Genomic DNA, 19,869 nt, shown 5'->3' with positions numbered 1-19,869 from the left:
TTTAATGGCAGAAAGATGTTTTCTTAACCAAAGAAATAGACGGTAAATGTACTTAAATTTGAAAGCCGTTTTTGTAATGTGAGAATTTCTTGGAGTATGGGCTTTCATTTTGCCATCACGGATCATTGAAATTGTATACGATCGAGTAAGTGTCGGCTGATCAGTTAAATCTACACAGTATAAATACTTATATTTATTTTCCGTCGTGGCGTGACGTTGATCGGTCATATTTGCATCCAGCTGCGATCGCAGCACTTAGCGCTTTACTCGCGGATTCCGATTCAAGTAGGTCATCGAGCAAACGAGAATGGTTTGCATAATAATAGAGTTGATTATTCGGATAACGTTAAGATTTCATTGCCAGGAAATATCATTTGTCCGACATGAATTAACGTGGCGCGAACTGAATAATTCTTGAGTAAATAAGTTGAGTATTGAACAAAAATACAATTGACAGCTTATAGAATTAATATTTATTCATTATATTAAACTGATAGTATTAATATACATTATATTGAACTAATATGAATTTAATATATATTAATTTAAATTTACAATACGTCGTCGTATAACTTTTATTAGAACAATTGAATTGGTGAAGCAACTCTAATGTTAATAACATTTGCTAATTAATATTGCGAATATGCGATAGTTTTTCATTCCACAATAAAAATCAATTGACAATGCAAAAAAGAATTTAGTTGAAATTGCGTACTTTAAAACAAAATGTGTTAAAGTACGCAATTTCAATTAAATTCTTTTTTGCATTGTCAATTGATTTTTTTTTTGTGGAATGAAAAACTAATACCTAATGGGACTAATGAATACAACCAATCAGACATTTAATAAATAACGAATGGTTTAATTTTCTGCAACAGAAAACAGTGATATCATTAAAGAATTTCAATTTGTTCTTGTTTATTTTATGAAAGCTTGGCTTTTTCTTTAGAGTTTACGAACAAAATAATAAATAATAAAATATTAAATTATTTGCTTTATAAATTTTCTTAGATACAAAGTATTATAAATGTAGTCACTTTAGTACGTAGATTGGTTTGTTAGTAATCTCGAGATGACAATTTCTTTAAAATTTGTCGAATATATTTTTTCTCGTATAACGTTTAGATTCTTATTAAGTTTCACGTCAAAATATTATGACACGTTCGACCGAGAGTATCACGATATTATTTAATAACGTAGTCCGGAACAACGATCCACGGAATGTGCAATAACGTCATCAGAATTGGTAACATCTCTCGCCATGTGTCGTGGCCCAATTTCGCCCCGAGGTCAAGCGACATGTCTCGTGAGGAAGAATTTCTACAAGCGTTTAAAACACGTAGACAACCGCTTATAAAGCCGAGACGACAATGTATTGATCATTTTACTTTTCCCAAGGTTTCATCCCAGAAAAAGCAACTTGTTTTTTATTCAAAATAAATGTCTGAAAAAAAAAGATATTATAAAAATATTTGAAATATCTTGATATCTTTTGACAATTTTGAAAAATTTGATCTGAAATCTATTATTTTGATGACAAATTTGGATTTAGCGTTAAAAATTACTTTTGAATAGTCTTCAAATGCTCTTGCACAAAATCTTGTACACTAGTATTATTGGTCATTAATTGTTGAGTTAGTTTAAAAAATAAAATAAAATTTTTTTTGATTATTGACTCGAGTTAAAAAAACATTCTTTAAGTCTTTCTTTACTTGTTGGCACATATGTACCAACGGTGATCTGAACGATTATATGTTTCTGGATATCTTTCCTAATACGCTTATATGCACTTGTGTATAACAGACTTTCTTGTAATACTGCTGCTAACTGTTTGTGTTATTTAATGAAACCCCACGAGACTATATTAGTTTTATTGAGGACGAAGCCATTCGTGTCGTCAAGAAAGACATGTCGTTTCGAGACATGTCATCGAGACGCGTCGTCTAATCGTATCTGTTGCAACCGTCGGAGCTTATGATCCACGGTGCTGATGTTTACCGTCGAAAAGAAAAACCGCTTAGCGTCAGACTGTTGATACGTTGATGCTACACGATAAATTACACGACTGTGTAATTGCATTCTCTTTGCGTGACGTTTTACGATTCTTGTCGTAACCGAATCGCTATCGGGAATTGTTATCGGGCGACATTTCTTCGTTTTAACGCAATAAAGATATATTCGCGATTAATAATTTAGCATCAATTATTTATACATGCCTATTTTTAGCTTTTATTTAAGAAATATTAACTGAAAACCAAGTGATGTGCCAATATTAATCACTTTCCCTTATAAATAACGACGAAAATGATAAACCTTGCGAAGGTTCACTAGTTTACGTTCGCGTGTCACTTAACAATCCTCAATAACGCGTTGCGCTAGATGGAACAGCGATTACATGCAAACATATCGGTTTCGCAACGAGTCACGTTTCCGTTCTGGGTGCTCAGTGCACATGCATATGCGGAATACATGCATTTCAACGATTTCGTTGCAACAGCGCGCCGAGTAATCGCGCAGGACAGATCGATCGACTTTATGGAGGTGACAAAGGCACGTAGAAGCCGATACTCCGCATAATTCGACGGCCGGACACGCCTTGGAAGCGTGCCTAAACTGCGAAGAATTCCGCCGCGCGAAGATTGTCGAGAGTTTTCGCGTAGGCCGTATAGGTCGAACATGAGAGAACGGGAAGAAAGAAAAGCGGTTTGACATGACGAACAGTCGCGTGAGACTCGTGGTTTCCCTTTTTTTTCTCCGTCCCGGAGCGAGATCCAGCGTTAATTAGGATAGGTTTACGACTGGCACGTCTGCACGATTTATAAAGCTATTTTACACAATAGCAATCGTCCCGTACTGAAACTGCAGTGGTCTGTGATCGCGTTTCTTTGTCAGAACATGGAAACTATTAATTATTTTTAATATAATCAAATAACAAACATATATATTTGATAATAAATAATGATGGGATTAAATAGTAATATGATTAAACTGCGCAACGGCACAACTTTACATCAGTTGTGTAGGTATTAGAATGTTTCTTTTTTCTCTCTCTCTCTCTCTTTTTTTTTATAATGTGTCAAATGTAGGCAGTTGTTGTCACGTGGGCGCGATTATGGAGCACGTGGAGTGAAATACCACAGCGAGATTCATTCATACACTTTTCATGTCAGCGACACCTGAAGCTGTCATTTCGATGTATCCGCCATTTAATCTTGTTATCGCGTACAAAATATTCCTTGAGAAGTATTCACCGGTATTGAAAGATAATAATAGGAAAGGAAATCTAACGTTGATAATCATCGATGAACTCTTTCCTCTATTTACTTTATATTTGTCGAATCCGCACAGAAAGTGCCTTGAGTTCTATAATACTCCGATTTCTATAACGCAAACGCATTACGTTGCATGTGGGCTATAGATTTTCGTGCCAGTTTTCACTGGCGGTTGAAAAGGCCGAGAAATAAGCTTCAGGTTCGGCAGTAAACGATTGGTACACAATTGATTTCAAGTACATGTTCCGTTATTACGATTCGTCGGTCGGGAGAAATCGCTCCTTTGTATTAGAGCGAAAAGGCAAGTACTAACGTAGTCCCACGGCTATCAATTTGTCGCATTAATTTCCATCATTGGCCGTCGATTTATTTGGTCCGCTAGACACGTAACATGAAATGACCTCTTTGAACAAGCAAGATATTTATCACCGTTTAATTCTCGACGTGTTCGGGACGGGATTAATTCTTATCCTTCTCTTTCGCGTCCGCCTTATTCATTATAATCATTGATTATACGACTTTCAATAATAGCCGTTAATGGTTCTTCGATTGTTAGCCAAATTTAAATTTCAGCAAAATATTGTATTTTTATTTTAATATTATAGTAATCATGTAAAAAAAGCACAATATGATTGTTCTAATAATAATAATAATAATACAAAACATTTTAGTTCTTATTTTAAAGATATTGTTATTTTCTAAATCTAATTCTTTTTTTTCACAACTTATAAAAATTATTATTAAATAATTCGAAAATATTTTCTATGCTGAAACTATATAAAATTCTTCATGTAAGCAAATTATGTCTAGCGCTAATCTCATTTCAAGATTTAACATCTCGACAATAAAGATATTCTTAAAACAAGAATATTCTTTTTTCCATTTTTCTGTGGACTTTTCTTAAAATTAGATTAATTAAATTAATAAAAAAGATGGAGACTTATTGTTCTATTAAAATATACCATCAACATGTTTAATATCACGCAGCAAATGATTAATGTTACGTAGTTAAATTACGAAAAAATAAAATGCCCCGTCACAGAATGACGGATGTGAAAAGGTGCAAACGTTTTTTACCTATTATACACTCCTTATTGCAAAAGAGCAATAAACGACAGAACGAGGGTGTAATGTTAGAAAGGATCTATTGCCAAGAGCACTCTTACATTTTTACGTACCTTATGAGAAAGGGTTACTTAGAAAGCCGTTAAGTCGATAGAATTTCCAAGCTACTTTCGTGCGTAGTCACTTCGTTGATTTCGCTGTCACTCGAGATTTATCGATCGCCTAAATACACTCAGTGAAGGATGCGCGCTAATATGAACAGAGACATTATTTAGTGCTGCCACAAAGAGCCATCGATATCCAATTGAGAAAGCGCGCTCCTTGAGAACTCTCGATGTGAGTGCATTCAATTACGCACAACCCAAGTGTCCGATTACATCTATGGAATACATAAATTTTGCATCGGTTTTCAATCTGATGCATATCGCTTTTCAAACACTTGAAAAAGAGTTTGATGATAATAATAATACAAATTTAAAAGAATATTTTTTTAACTGTATACAATTTTTAATTACATTGAACGGTATACAATTTTTAATTACATAGACAAGGTATCTATACAAGAAAATACAATTCTTATAAAAAAATTTTGTAAAAAGTTTTATATCTAAATTATTACAGTCAATAATTTAATGTAAATCTAAATAATTTGAGTTTCTACGATGCTCTTACAGCGCAGTTCGTAATTATCTAGTTACTATATTCTAGTACAACTTATTTTCAATTTTTTTCTCTTTTGCTCTTTAAATTTTTTTATCTTATTTAATATCTTACTTGCATTCTGTATTTTCCTGTTTATTAAGTCAAACCTTTGAGAGACTTTAATGAGTTAATTTTTCCACGCTCTTCTTCTCTTATATTTCCAGCATTTATAATTCGTGTTAATTACGTTAGTTAGATGACAATTGAAGGTCTTAACGCGTAAGCTCCGTGTAATTGACTGTCGCATTGACGTTTTCCCCGCATAATTGATGGTATAATTCCGAAGGTAACGTCCATAACAATGCTACACTTAATGATAACTTGTTTATAACGAATAAGAGATGTGGAAACGAAAAACTAGCTCGGATTGTGTTATGACTAAGAATTATTCCAATTCTACGATTGACAGGTTTATAGGAATCCAGGTTTATCCGTACCGCCTTCGTTTTCTAACGAATAAATTTCTCTGATTAATTATTGTGTTTTCACCACTGATTGCTGTTTATTGATTCGCATAAATCTCTTGTTTCGATTTTTTCTACGAATAATAATATTATACATAAAATATATAATAGTGAATTTTTTGTCACTTCAACTTCGTTAAAGTAGTTGCTTTTTATCGCATGAGAAGTCAAAAAATAATCATATATTTATAAAAATCAGATTATAAATAAAGTATTATTAAGTATTATAAAAATAATAGCATTAAACAATTTACCCAAGTGCTAGTTTTTTATTTTAATTTCTCATATTTTATATTTTTTGTACCATCTATCATGATTGAAAATGGATTAACAATCCATTGAATATAAAGCTTATGTTATCGGAGTTTCCATTCTCAATTCTGTTCTTTTCAACACACACACATTAATATCTTAATCTGTTTGCGTTACATAGTGCTGTATTGCGTGCACGCATAATCGGATTATTGCGTAACAATGCGAATGGTGAATGACTTCTAATGTGTCTTTACTTACTACACTTGTTCAGCACTTATTATTGTGTTCAGAGCAAGAAACACATGCATGATTATTGTTTTCATTAAATTAATAATGATGTGAGATTTAGTTGTGTAATATGTATTATCAATATATTATTTTTTATTACCAACGATCAGGCGAATGCTCGATAAATAATTTTGTTATTCTCTCTTTCTCTTTTCTGTAAAACAATTATTTTAATTTCGAGAAGAAATGATTTTTCTCGTATGTATTTTTTATTCTTTATTGCATGGAAAGAACGATTTTGCTAAGAAATCTAGAAATTTAGAAATTTAGTTGTAAATACGAATTTGTAAATAATTTTATTAGCCCATCAAAATAATTATGAACTCAAAACTGTTACCTAGAATGTCAAAACTCTTTAAAGCATTACTCATTATGCTTGAATGTCCTTCATAATTATTTTGATGATGCAATAAATTTTTTTTCCGATCTATATCTTGCTAAATTTTTAGATACTTTAGCAAATCCATTCTTTCCTTTGCGCTGGTCAGATAGTTATGGTCTTCATTGCCGTGATTCTAAGAATGTATTCGGATCTGGTGGCGAACCTAGTTTTCGGTGATTATTTCATCGAAATCAATTGCCATATTAATTCAGCCAGATTCTTTCGATTGCATTCGAGATCGGTGTTTGCAAGCTGCGGCTCTTGTATAGACAATAGTCTGTAGCATTGCGGTTTCTCAACGGCAATCATTCTCGTGTAAACCGACTCGTTCATTGATCGACATTTGCCAGACCGTGAAACGATCTCGACAGAATTTTTACCATTCGCAGTGACATCGCCTTTATCGGAGGGTCTGTTCACAATGCGCTATTCGTTCCGATTAAATGCACACGCGATAAGCCTGTCGTTTGAAGTTGATTGTCGTAATCCAGATGTAATCATTTTTTTCACGAAAGCAGTGAGCGAAAGTCGGTTCTCTTCCATCTTGCATAGCGCATAAATATAATGCATTTTGTAAAAATTTGTGTTTAGTATACAAGCTTGTATTTTCCAAATTCGATATATTTTTTTCTTTTATCAATGTAATATTTTGATCGATGTAATATTGGTATTATAAAAATTCCAGTAAAATATATCAGTATTTAATTATTCGATATATACAATATTTTAGAATTTTTTAACATAGCATTTTTGTAAAAATATAAATATATAATATGATATGTAATTACTAACGAAATTGATATTTAGTTTATAGTTACAGTTTGATTGGTACGACTGATGCCAATTAGCTTACGAAATTCTTTGAACTTTATGAAAAAAAATTTATTTTGGAGTGCTATCAAAATTGTAATTATAAATGTTATTTATTATTAATCCATACAAAGCAATCGATCACTCACAGTTTTTACTAGATTAACAAGATTTATGTTGGATTTTATGATAGCGGTTAAATACGTCAGTACTTTCTAATTATGTAGTTAATATACGAGGACCATTAGCTGAACCGGTAATAGCAACTCGTCGATACTTCTTGCGGTTTACACGTCAAGTTCGACTCTCGAATGATATTAGAAATACATTACGATACATACATGGTCAAGGTGCCAATACTTTATAAGAAGATTTATATTATTGCTTATATGTGAGAAAAATTTTGCAAACTGCTTCGTGAGTGATAAATCTTGCAACGTCTAGTGTAAATGACTCTTTGGACGGAGCTGATATTATATTATAAAAAGTAGTTTTATAAAAATTAAATTAGTAAATAAGAACAAAGATTTAGAATCGATTCTGGATCAAATTCTGACATAGCATATTACCAGAGCGAGGCGCATATGCGTGTTTTAAGTTAGCTTTCACACATTAAAATTAGGTAGTTCTGATATGAATTCTCGTTTTATTTTAAAGAGATAAAGAGTTCTCTATAGTTTAGAAAAAGAGTTCTGTTGATTAACGTTTGGAGTTCTGAATAGTTCTGACTGCATTTCCGTGTTTCCTCAACGAGTTTCAGCGAAAAGTCTCACAAGTAAATGCGATTGGATCAACGATTTGCAAAGTATTGTCACGAATTAAAACGATGATCGCAAAATTTTCTAAGTATCGTGGTCAAAAAAATTTTTTTTTGGGGGTAGTTTTCGACGAGTTTTGACGAAAAGTCTTACAAGTCAAAGCGATTGGATAACATGATAAGCAGATACATGTTATTTTTAACTGGTTTTGAAATTTTGTTTGTAGTCCATAATTCTTTAATTTTTTTATTTAAATTTTTTCTAAATTTTATCTAAAATTTGTCGAGAACTCTTAGAGAAATAAATAAAATAATAATGGAAACATCTCAGAACTATTGTATTTTAAAATAGAATTTTTAACAATTTTTAATTTTTTTTAATTAATCGAAATTTTTTTTACTACTTCAGGAACTCTAGATAATCGCAAAATGAAGCTATTGAGCCATTCGGAATTATTCGATTTGAAATTGCGATAACAAGTTAGTAGTACCCCATTTCTTTAATTTTAATTTTCGACCGTTAATCAACAGAACTCTTTTTCTAAACTACAGAGAACTTTTTATCTCTTTAAAATGAAACGAGAACTCATATCAAAACTACCGAATTTTAATGTGTGGGGGCAACAACGCACACGGCACATTTAGCCTATTGGTGCCCTCGAACCAATTCCGAATATTGAATATGCATAGCATCATTAATAACACATTCTAAGCATATATATATATATAGGCGCCAATAAACATCGCGTGCCTCATAACTCTTAATTGAACCCCGAGATAAATGGCATATTAACGCTTAAAGCAATATTCTTGATAGAAACGAGAATTTAGTGTCAATCAAGTACACCACTATACTTCTGTTTATTTGGTCGTATTATCACTTCTCTTTGGAGCACATATTGTTAGTAGAAAGATTGCATTGACTTATTCATATTGCTATTTACTCTGAAATTATCACGATTTATCAAAATGTAAATTTATTTTATTTTGCATTTTCATTCCTATTGCATCGATATTTTTTTTAGACTTTGATTTTTTAACTGCAAAAAAAGAATTTGCCAATAAATCAAAAAGAAAAATAAATAGCCGCATTTGTTACGACATTCTAAAGTTTATTTTATTTTTATTAATATAACACATTCTGATTGTTTCGACTCTTTAGCTTTATATAGAGAATAATAACCACAAATTTTTGATACATGACACATGATACGTTTGATAGTGTAAAATCTCTATCGTAAAATTGTCGTAAAAGTAATCGCGAGCAACTTTTTGCGAATAAACTCAAAAGCTAAAATGTGAAATATAATAACTAAATTGAAGGAAGAAATCGCGACATTAGACAGACCGAAGTGAAGCAGTGATTGTTAAAGTGCGTGCTCCTCAACCTGAAATCATGGTCAAGGGCACAACAGTCAAGAACAGCAACGGTGGATGTTCTCTGCACTGGACCGTTAATCCCGTCGGGCAACACAGACATCTTCTTCAGGCGGCCGCCTTCTACCTGGCAGTATTAGCAATTTTGTGGTGCATTCGCGCATGCATATATCACCGGTGAGAAAGCGTCAAAGACACTTCTCGCGTTCTTTAACGAGAAACTGAAATGAGTATCTTTTATGATGCTGGCATTACATACTTTCTTCGCTTGCTTCGTGAAGGAGGACAAATTCCTTTGCATTTAGAATACATATAGAAAAAAAACAGTATCAAACATTATCAAATTACAATTAATATATTTTATGTAAAAATCATTATTTCATATTTAAGAAATATGTAAGAAATTATATTATTTCTCATATATGAAATGATGAAAATCTTATAAGCTAACTATTTGACCGATAAATGTTTTGAACATAAAGATAAAATTATGGTTGCCTATTTCGGTCTACAGCGAATCTGGTGCTGAATATAATTTTTTTATTTATTTAATATTCTTAGTTCATGTAAACTACGCTCATATAAATGATAATCTTGCTTATATAGAGATAATTTTATTATATTTTTTGAAACACACATACTTTATGTATGTTGAAGTGAGATCCTTTTTATATTAAAGATTTACCGGACGGGTTCATAGAAGATATATGTATGCAATGTGTTCTGAAAACTGCCCTTGTTAGTATAAAATTGGTTACCGCGGTTGCATGATTTTTACATTCATGGATTATGCACGCTATGTTCTAGTATATCAGTGCTACATTGTTCCGATGTTTATTCAATTCTCATCACCATGCGTCACATTTTCAACATGATGCACGATGAAAAATTCTATGCATCAGAAAGTGACTGCAGTTTACTCCGTTTTATTTCGAAGTGTCACATTTGTTATTCGCTATTAGACGTATTATAAACGTATAATACTGTAGCGTTGTTTCCGTTTACATATATGTATATATATATTGATATTATAGTGACAATTGTATATACAGATAAATTTTATAAAATATATTATAGAAACTTATCCTAACTACTTTCGAATGGTTATTACAAAGAGAGATTAAACATGCTAATAAAAAAATTGATTAAAATTTAAAAAATGATAAAATGATAGAAAATTAGTTTTCATTTAGGGTTTAAAATTTATTCTTAATTTATTTTTAATTTAGAATTTAAAATTGAATCAGATTTTGTTTGAGCTATCTAATTAATGTAGACATCTGTTAAAAATAAAGAATAATCCATTAATTTTGAACGATTTCATGGTTAATGAAACCCAAGTTAAAATGTGCAGTATAAGACATGTTATAAACAATTGATCATATTATAATATTATGTATGCTCGTCTGTTTACACAGAATATCCGAGACCGACCAGGTGGTACTGACTCTGGTGGACACCGCAGCGGCTGGATTGCAGAATCTGGCCGAGCCGAAGATCGATCATGAGTTTACTTCGCTCGATCGAGCATCGATCAAGAATTCTACGTTGTCGGGCAACAGTCAGGTTAGACAATCCGACCACGTAAAAGAGACTGCACCGACGACGCAGATTCCGTCGCCGCCGATCGTCGATGAGACAACAGAACGATCAAATAACACTAATGTCCTCGGGGACGGCGAGGAAGCGCTTCTACCGAAAAAGATCACTGCTGAGGAGCCACCGGAGGTTGTAGTGATCGTAAGAGCGGAGCAAAAAATCAACACGGACGAATTGGAACTAAGAGTCGAAGAGGAGGATACTAGTCAAACTCAGGTACCCGAGGAACTGTCGTCGAAGATCGACGACACCTTCGCCACGGCACCAGAATTGAATGACACGGCGGCCAGAGCACGATTGGTCGGCGACAGCAGGGATGAGACCGCAGCGGCGATTCTGAACGGACTCGTCACTTCAGGTCCTACTGAGCCCCATGAGGATATACCGTCTTTTAGCGAGTGGGCACAGAAGCGTTTGGAGGAGGCTGAAAAGAAGAAAAGTGAGTATTATCGCTAATTCTATCTTGATACAATATATATTTGTTACAATGACGATAAAACGTATAGGATCTGTTGTTTAATCCTTTAAAGCATATATTTTTCTTGTATAAGAAGTTCTTGAAATTTGATATAAAAGTTTTTTGGATTGTTATTTACGAATATAAAATTAAATTTGGAAAATTTAAAATAGCGGATGTGACTGAAAATACAAAAAAATAGATCTAGTTACTTGGCGATTTCAAAAATTCCCGAATATCAAATTTCAATATATTGGAATTTATAGAAAATTTTTTACTATACTTTACATAAAACTGAAATTTGTCACTTTGAGCCGCTATTCAATCGTTGTAAATTTAAAATTTTTGAATTTAGATTTAGATTCAATGATTCAAAATTCTATTAGATTAAAGTTGCGAAGAAATTGAAATAAAAAAATAATTTTTATTTAATTTTGAAAAGGTGTCACATATATGACACTGTACTTCAAGGAATTAAATTTGATACTGTTATTCAGGAAATTTTACGAATTTACTTCGTCGCTTTATGTTGCAGCTCATCCGAACGCTTCCGTACAGACCCCAGGTAGTCCAGGACGAGGAGTAAGCGGCATGAAAATTCGCAACAAGAATTACGCTTCTCCCGACTGCGGTGCCAAGATTGTGGCAGCCAATCCTGAGGCGAGTAGCGCTAAGAACGTCTTGGTATCTACGCGAGACGAATATATGCTGAATGCTTGCACGTCACGCGTTTGGTTTGTCGTCGAATTGTGCGAAGCGATACAAGCAAAGAAAATCGAGTTAGCGAACTTCGAGCTCTTTAGTTCGTCGCCAAAGGACTTTTCCGTCTACGTGAGTGATCGATTTCCCACCAAGGATTGGAGTCCGGTCGGTCAGTTTACCGCCAAGGACGTGAAAGACGTTCAGAGCTTCGCTCTACATCCTCATTTTTTCGGAAAATTCATCAAAGTCGAGCTCCAATCGCACTATGGTTCTGAACATTTTTGTCCTGTCTCATTGTTTCGCGCTTATGGCACCAGCGAGTTCGAAGTGTTGGAGACCGAAACGGAGAATGAGACTTTGGAAGAGAAGAATCCGGATGAAGACGATGACGAGGATAGTGACGAAGAAGAACTGTTAGATAGCGAGGGTGGTGACTCACCGAGCAATCTCTTTGGTAGTGCACGCGATGCCGTGCTGAATGTAGTGAAGAAAGCTGCGGAGATTCTGGTCAAGTCCAGCGGTCTCACCGGAAACAACATCACACAAATCCAGCAGAGCATCGACCATGGTCACATCTTGGACAATTCATATACGAGCTGCACGACACCAAGATACACAATCCTCTGCGGTAACTGCACCGATCAAAAATTTGCCAGTGTTTTCCAGTTGGTTAGCTGTAAGAATCAGCAGTTGGATGGTTTGCTTAGGATTGATTTGGTGAACAGAACTTTGAGACGAGGAAAACTATGCGGTCTTCATGGCGTGGAAATTCAATCATTTTGGCGAGGAAGAGAGGATGATAAAACCAGGCACGATGACACGACAACACACTTTAATTTAGCGGAAGATCTTCAGGCGACTTTTTTAACGTCATTCTTTAAACCTGAATATATCATAGCATTGTGCAATGTTTTGGCAACGAAAGAACGCAAGGTGGTAATGAATACGAGCTACGAAATTTCCGTGAACAAATCTAAGGATACCGCTAAGGAAGACATTTTATCCACTAAGGATTCCAACATCGAGATCACTTTTCATCATCAATCATCCTCCACTCTAGATCTATGTACTTTGAACTCGAATCCTTCCGCTTGCAAGTCTGCCGTATCCTTCCAAGAGGAGCGACAGCAACCATTAACTCAAGATATCAGCAAGGAGAGCGAGAAGATTACTAACACGACTATAGAGACTTCTGCCAGCTTTCCGGACAGTTTAGCGTCACAGATCAAGCCTACGAAGACACTCAGTAAAGAGGACTTGAAAAAGCAGTCCTCCGTACCAATTTTAGAACCCAGTAAGGAATTTACCGAGGAAACATTGCAATCGCAAGTCCTGACGACTGTTCCACCGCTGTCTAATCCGACACCAATATTGAAGATTGTTGAGGAGTTGCCGGTTTTAGGAACTCGTCTCGAGACGACACTGCCAATAAGTAACATTCCGCTAATAAACATTGACAGTCAAGAAATTGGTGAGACCACTGGCACGGCTGATACGGAAAGTATCGAGACTGTTGCGCAAGTTAAAACGGACAAGTCGGAAAACGGTGAACAGGATGGAAGACAAGCGAAAGATCAAAATGAGCAAGAAGCTCGATTGTCATCTCAGGATAATCTCTCGTTGGATTCATTACTGTCCGATTTGAAAGATTTGGAGGTCGATACGGTTAACATGCAGAATGGGGCGTCCAGCTCGTCGCCAACGACTCAACCCACAGCAAATGTCGTTCCTCAGAAAGAGTCTGTTTTTCTCCGATTGTCCAATAGAATTAAGGTGAGAAAGAATATTCTCTATCGGAATTTAAAAAAACTGTCAATAAAATTACTTTAAAAAATGCTGTAATAAAATTATGAGACAGCAAATAGGACAAATTAAAGTAATGTCGGATATCTTTACATATACATTAACTCTTTTAGATCTAGTAGATGATACGTAAATGTACCAATGTTTAAAAAATTATATTTTTGATAAATATTAAGTTATTTACTTCAACTAGATCTTGTTTTAAATAAAATTGTTTATATTTTAATTGACAAACAATTATATATTATATTCGAAAACAAATCAAATCGAATAATTCGAATTGAAGAGTTAATATAACATGTATATGCATAAAATATTTATTTAGTTATTAGGTCATATAATTGAATTCTATTAAATTCTCTTAATATTATTTATTACAATTAATATTGCAATTATTTTTTTCAGATTTTAGAAAGAAATATGTCACTTAGTGGGCAATATTTGGAGGAATTAAGCCGTCGCTACAAAAAGCAAGTCGAAGAAATGCAGCGCTCATTGGAGCGTGCGGTAGCTGCTATGGGCGAAGAATCTCGAAAGGGTGAGGAGCGCGATGTGAAAAGAGCGGAAGAAATCGCTACTTTAAAGGAAGAAATTATTATACTCTCTAAATCGGTCGAAACTCTTCTCTACGATCGGGACAGTTGGCGCAGTCGAATATCTGCGATTATTCAGCATGCTTTGCTAATCTGTCTGGAAGTTGTTGTTATTATCTTGGTACTCTCTTATTGTCGTCGAAGAGAAGATTTTGAGGAAGAAAAACTGGAATCGGACTCGAGGGACACTATGCGTCGAAAGAGCGCGGAAAACTTTAGTTCTCACGCGGCGGCGAAGAAAATGAAGAAGCGGCGACCCAGTGAAATTGCTTCTCACATTAGCGGCACGTATCACGAGTTGATGATCGATGATCGACCCTACGAGACAAAGAAAGAGCGAAAGAAAAAACGAAAGAAAGAAGCGACTGCCGCGAGTGCTAAAGCAATAATTAATACCGACGCGAGGCAAGAAGTTCGTTACAAGAATATGATTCCCGGTGGTACGACGTTGCCATTGAGAAGAGCGTCGTCCACAGATCGGCCACACTTCGAAGAATCGCAGGATTTGGTTGGCAAGAGACCGGAATCCGCATCCGAAACTGCCATCGGTTGGTTCGATGATCAAACAGAAAGAATAGAACGAATCGCGCCACAGGATAAAGCCGAGATGGAATCCAGAGCGAGTTCCGAGCTTGGCAAACCTAATGTGTCATTAGTGGTCACAAACAGGCCTATCGAGAGATCAGGCCCGTGTACGACCACGGTCGAGCGGAAACTTGAGAAAAATGGCTCGTTCAGAGCTGGGAGTATCCTCAAGGGCGCGAGATTGAGCTCGCCATCCTTTATGAAAACTGCCCTAGGTGCGAGAAGCAAGAGGAAGTTCTCCACGAATTCTACCGAGAAATGGGAGTGGAGCCAAGATTTGGAGCATTCAAACGTCAGGTCTTCCCAGTCCAGTCCCACGGACTTCAAGACGCTGTCGCAAATCATCAGTGATCGTGCCAACGGTAGTTCCGCGAACGGTTTGGTGATCGAGGAAAGCGACGAATCGAGAAGCAGTAGCGCTACACCTACGTCGATCAAGAAGGAGAAGAGGAGTGCCGGTTTGAAAAAAATGGTAAGAAAGTTTTTCTGATTGAAATAGAATTTAGTTTTTCTGATTGAAATACCGTGAATAAAAGCTGAACTGGATCATCACTGTTTGCATCGAATTGATCGTCGTATAGATATTGCGTACTCGTGAGAGTTTTAAGTTTGACACCTTGCTTCGTTGACTTTTATTCCAATTTCCTCTATTTTTTCATTTAAATCTACTATTTGAATTACTAAAAGAATACAGGCTTTATTTGTTATTGCACGATAAATTAATTAATTTAAGGCGGAAATGCAAGGCATTGGACCGAGAGATCTCACAAATTTAACCAAATGTATAGATATGCGCACGTATTTTATGAAGAATGAAAAGTAGCCAAGTGGAACTGAGAAAACTTATCATAGTTATGATATAGAAATAGTTTGAGTACGATATTTATTTCACAGTTACTAGTCTTTCTGTCGATGAATAAACGGTGTGTGTTAATTATTTAAATCAATTAAAGTTTAATCCTTTTCTTATTAAAAAGACTGCATGTATATTTGAAGAATGTATTATATCTTAGAAAGGGAGATAATTTACACAACATTTTGAAGTGTTACGGATTGAAATTAAGGAAAGTCTTTCACATAATCGCCTAAATTCGAGAAATCTCTTCCTTGTAAGAACGTTTAGCTTTATGCGCTGTTAGCACATAATAACTGCGCTGTACTTACTAATGATAATAGCATCATACGTAATCAAGTTTGGCGTATAGCGTTAATGGCGATTGTAGCGAAATAATGTAAAAGTTTATTATAAAGCATACGCAAACGAGAGATTAAATGTGATCCTACCGCTATGGAAGATAAGAAAATAGGAAAACAGAAAAATAAAAAAAGATGTGTAAAAAAACAACTTACAAGGATAAATTAGTTTACGTAGCAATCATATATGACTATGATTGATCTTAATCGATACAACTGCAGTGACTACAACGGTTTAGAAAAACATTTTTATGTTTTAGATTGGATTATATTTAATTTTTACCTACGAATCACATCCGCCAAAGAAAAAAAACGAATGACAGAGAGAATGTGTGTGAACGAAATGTTGCGAGCAAACTCTTAAAACATTAACAATAGCAATTTACTGTCGCATAATCAAAGAGAATTAATTTTTGTTGTCAATGGAACATGTAAATACACAATAGTATCAAAAGTGAGAAAAGATGAAATCTCTCAATTCTACCAGTGATTTACACTCATATAATCATGATATAAGGATAAAAGAAACCTACAGTTACAATAAGTGAATTCAACTTTGTTGTTACTGAATTGTACATCGAAGGAATTGATTAGGAAATTTCATAGAATCAATAATCCATTTTTTTGTATACAAAGCATTGTCTTAAAAATTAGGTTGCTTTTACTTTGGTTTGAAATTTGTAAACGTATTGGCATGGTACTTTATAAATGCACTATGTATACTTAATCAATATATATACATATATATCCGCTATTATCGCTTTAATTTTCGATTTTTTATATTAATATAAAGTTTCAATGAAATTGATTTTTAATTGACTACAGAAATTAAACACAAGTTTGGTTTTTCCATCAAATAAATTTTTCTATTTAATATGGAACATTCATTGATGGACTTGTCTGTTGAGTTTAACTATAATATATGAAAGCGGTATTTTGTTCTAGCCATTTCATGATTGCTAACAATAGAGTTCTGTATACTGTAATTACAAGAAAGATAGTTGCAACCAAAAAATTGCGGTGATTTTCATTATTAATTTTTCAAGAAGTGATATGCTCGATAAAATAATTTAACTGTCTTATATTTCTCTTATTTCCTGTTTCTTTTTTTATAAATAAAAGTGATAAATAATAGATTTTCTTACATTCAAACTCTTGTTTGTTATTATTGTTAGCAAATTTCTAAATTTTATTTACAAATAAAAAAAAATTTGATCTGCCGAAGCTTTTAGACGTTTTTTTCTATTTGCTCCATCTTCTTTGAAATGCGTTAATCGATTTGCTTTCTCTGATAATCTACCGTCTTCCAACAATAATATGTTATGTGACGTTTGTTCTATAGAAATTTTGTATGGGTATACGTAGTGATTTTAATATCATTCGTCTTTTTCTTTTTTCGAAATTTAGATTTACATCGCAAATTTAATACTAAACGTATCAATTTCGATGATAAGATATGCAGTACGACTTTTATTTAATTGAATAATAAATAGCCAATGATGTGTGTTTAGACTTAAATATAAAATGCACATGCAGACGTTTCTTTGTCGACATATTAACATTATATGCGTTGTATTTCGGAGATTAACAACCATTATGCCAGCATTTTGTATCTGATAAAGAAATGCGCTGTGATAAAACCCTCTTGAGATTTGCGAAATGCAACGATTGCAATCAAATTGCATGCAAAGAAACAGAGGAAAAAAAGGAAAGGATCGAAAGCAAGAGAGAAATGATGAGGAGGGACAAGTGAATACAGAATGACTTAAATGACTTGAATCTTAAACGTATGTCCTATTACTTAACATGCATTTAAAGACTATAAATAATAATTTTCTGAAATGTACATATGGACAATAGTCGAGACGTGATTTTTTTAGAGAATACATTATTTTCTAGGTATAAGTTTTATTGTCACTCGCATATATTGTCAATCCACTAATTATTTATGTGCGATATGAAATACTTTAGTAATTTTACATCACAGGTTTTTTGTTACTGATAATAAGACCATCACTGTCCTAGCGAATTTATATACGTAATTTTAATAAAACAATGTGAAGGTAACAATTAAACGCAAACGCGGAACTCATTTCCTGAACACATATAAGTTTTGTTAGTATGGTATTATTTTTTCTAATTAAATGTAAAAGAGTATGCATCATCAATAGACAGTGAATAAAAAAAATAAATTGCAATTATTATACCAGAACGTATTGTATTGTATATTATTTATGTCGTAACTCCCAACTCTGTTTTTGCAAATTGTAATTGTATATTACTTAAAATGTTTTTAGAAACGAAAAAAATTAGTTTACAATTAGTCAAATTTAATCTAAGAAGTGCATGCTCCGAATTGTAGAGTATTTACATTTGAACAATTTTCGAGTTTTTTTTACATATCTCTTTATGCATTATTTGTAATCGAATTAAAATATTGTTTCATATCTGAGAAAACAGAATAGACTAATTAAATGTAATATTTAAGTATCACGACGTAAGAGAACATATCGTTTATTCACAGTTAGTAAAATTGCATAATAAATCTTCTGTTAGTTATTTATTAATTTATGACAAGGATTATTTATAAAAATTTATGCCCATGTTTTAATCATTAATTTTATTATGTTATTAATGTTTTAGAAAGATTACGGAAGTCATGCTATACCATTTTCGAATGGATCTTATGCTAGTCTGTAACTGCAAAACATCTGTCATTAATATTAAGACATTAATTTTCTTTACTAAAGAAATTTGCGTAACGTATATATCTGACTTTTAATTTTTATAAAAGTATGAATGATTAGTGATTTAATGTCACATTTGAATGGGAATGGACTGATTTTTAAATAGATATGTAAAAGAATTATGTAAATATATTATAGAGAGAGCAAGTAAAACGATAATATCGCGATACGGGTAGTTGTATTATTCTCTGCGGATTGTTTCTAGTTATTAAGTTATATATATATATATATATATATATCTGTACAGACTGTCTCCATTTATAAACCTCACACACGCAATTATATATTTATTTATGTGTAAATATATAAATATAACAAATAAATAATGCATATTTATGTATAAATATGTATATTATGTATAAAAATTTTCAACAAAGTTAACTATCTAAATTTTATCTTAAAAAAAAAATGTGTTAATTTATGGGAGCAGTCATACACAAATCAAATCCTAATATTAAATACACTGATAGAAAAATATATGACATTTACGACTATAATTGCATAGTAAAATAATTATAGTTAGAAATATAATTTTTATAGTAATTATTACCATAATATTGGTAATAATAACTATATATTTATGGTAAATGCTTATAATAATCATTTTATGCTACAACTAGTGTATAAAATTTTTATAAAAGTGTATAAAAATTTTAATTTTGATTTATAGCAACCATATCATAAGTTACATAAACTAATATTATGGTTATGAGAACTATAATATAATTTAAACCAACTATAAATTTATGGTCCACTGGCACCTCAACTATATTTTATAGTTATTCAACAATATAAATTAAAGTTATTATTACCAATA

At 33.1% G+C, this 19,869-nt stretch overlaps 1 protein-coding gene across 14 annotated transcripts in view; it reads left to right on the top strand.

Annotated features, from left to right (window-relative positions):
* The window catches only part of LOC105838252 (SUN domain-containing ossification factor), a 38,510-nt gene extending 19,896 nt beyond the window's left edge, over positions 1-18,614 (top strand). For 7 of the 14 annotated variants that reach the window (XM_036287881.1, XM_028190544.2, XM_028190543.2 and 4 more), the window contains 4 exons: positions 9,158-9,549; positions 10,791-11,410; positions 11,964-13,903; positions 14,339-18,614. In XM_036287881.1, the coding sequence (XP_036143774.1) occupies positions 9,392-9,549; positions 10,791-11,410; positions 11,964-13,903; positions 14,339-15,601 (3,981 nt within the window). In that variant the 5' untranslated portion in view covers positions 9,158-9,391 and the 3' untranslated portion in view covers positions 15,602-18,614. The remainder of the gene's footprint in view (positions 1-9,157; positions 9,550-10,790; positions 11,411-11,963; positions 13,904-14,338) is intronic. The other 7 variants (XM_036287882.1, XM_028190542.2, XM_028190539.2 and 4 more) reach the window with 3 other exon arrangements.
* The last annotated feature ends 1,255 nt before the right edge of the window (positions 18,615-19,869 follow it).

Source organism: Monomorium pharaonis, chromosome 6 (genome assembly GCF_013373865.1).
Source record: "Monomorium pharaonis isolate MP-MQ-018 chromosome 6, ASM1337386v2, whole genome shotgun sequence".
Taxonomy (NCBI): Eukaryota; Metazoa; Arthropoda; class Insecta; order Hymenoptera; family Formicidae; genus Monomorium; species Monomorium pharaonis.
This window is presented reverse-complemented; position numbering and strand designations above follow the sequence as displayed.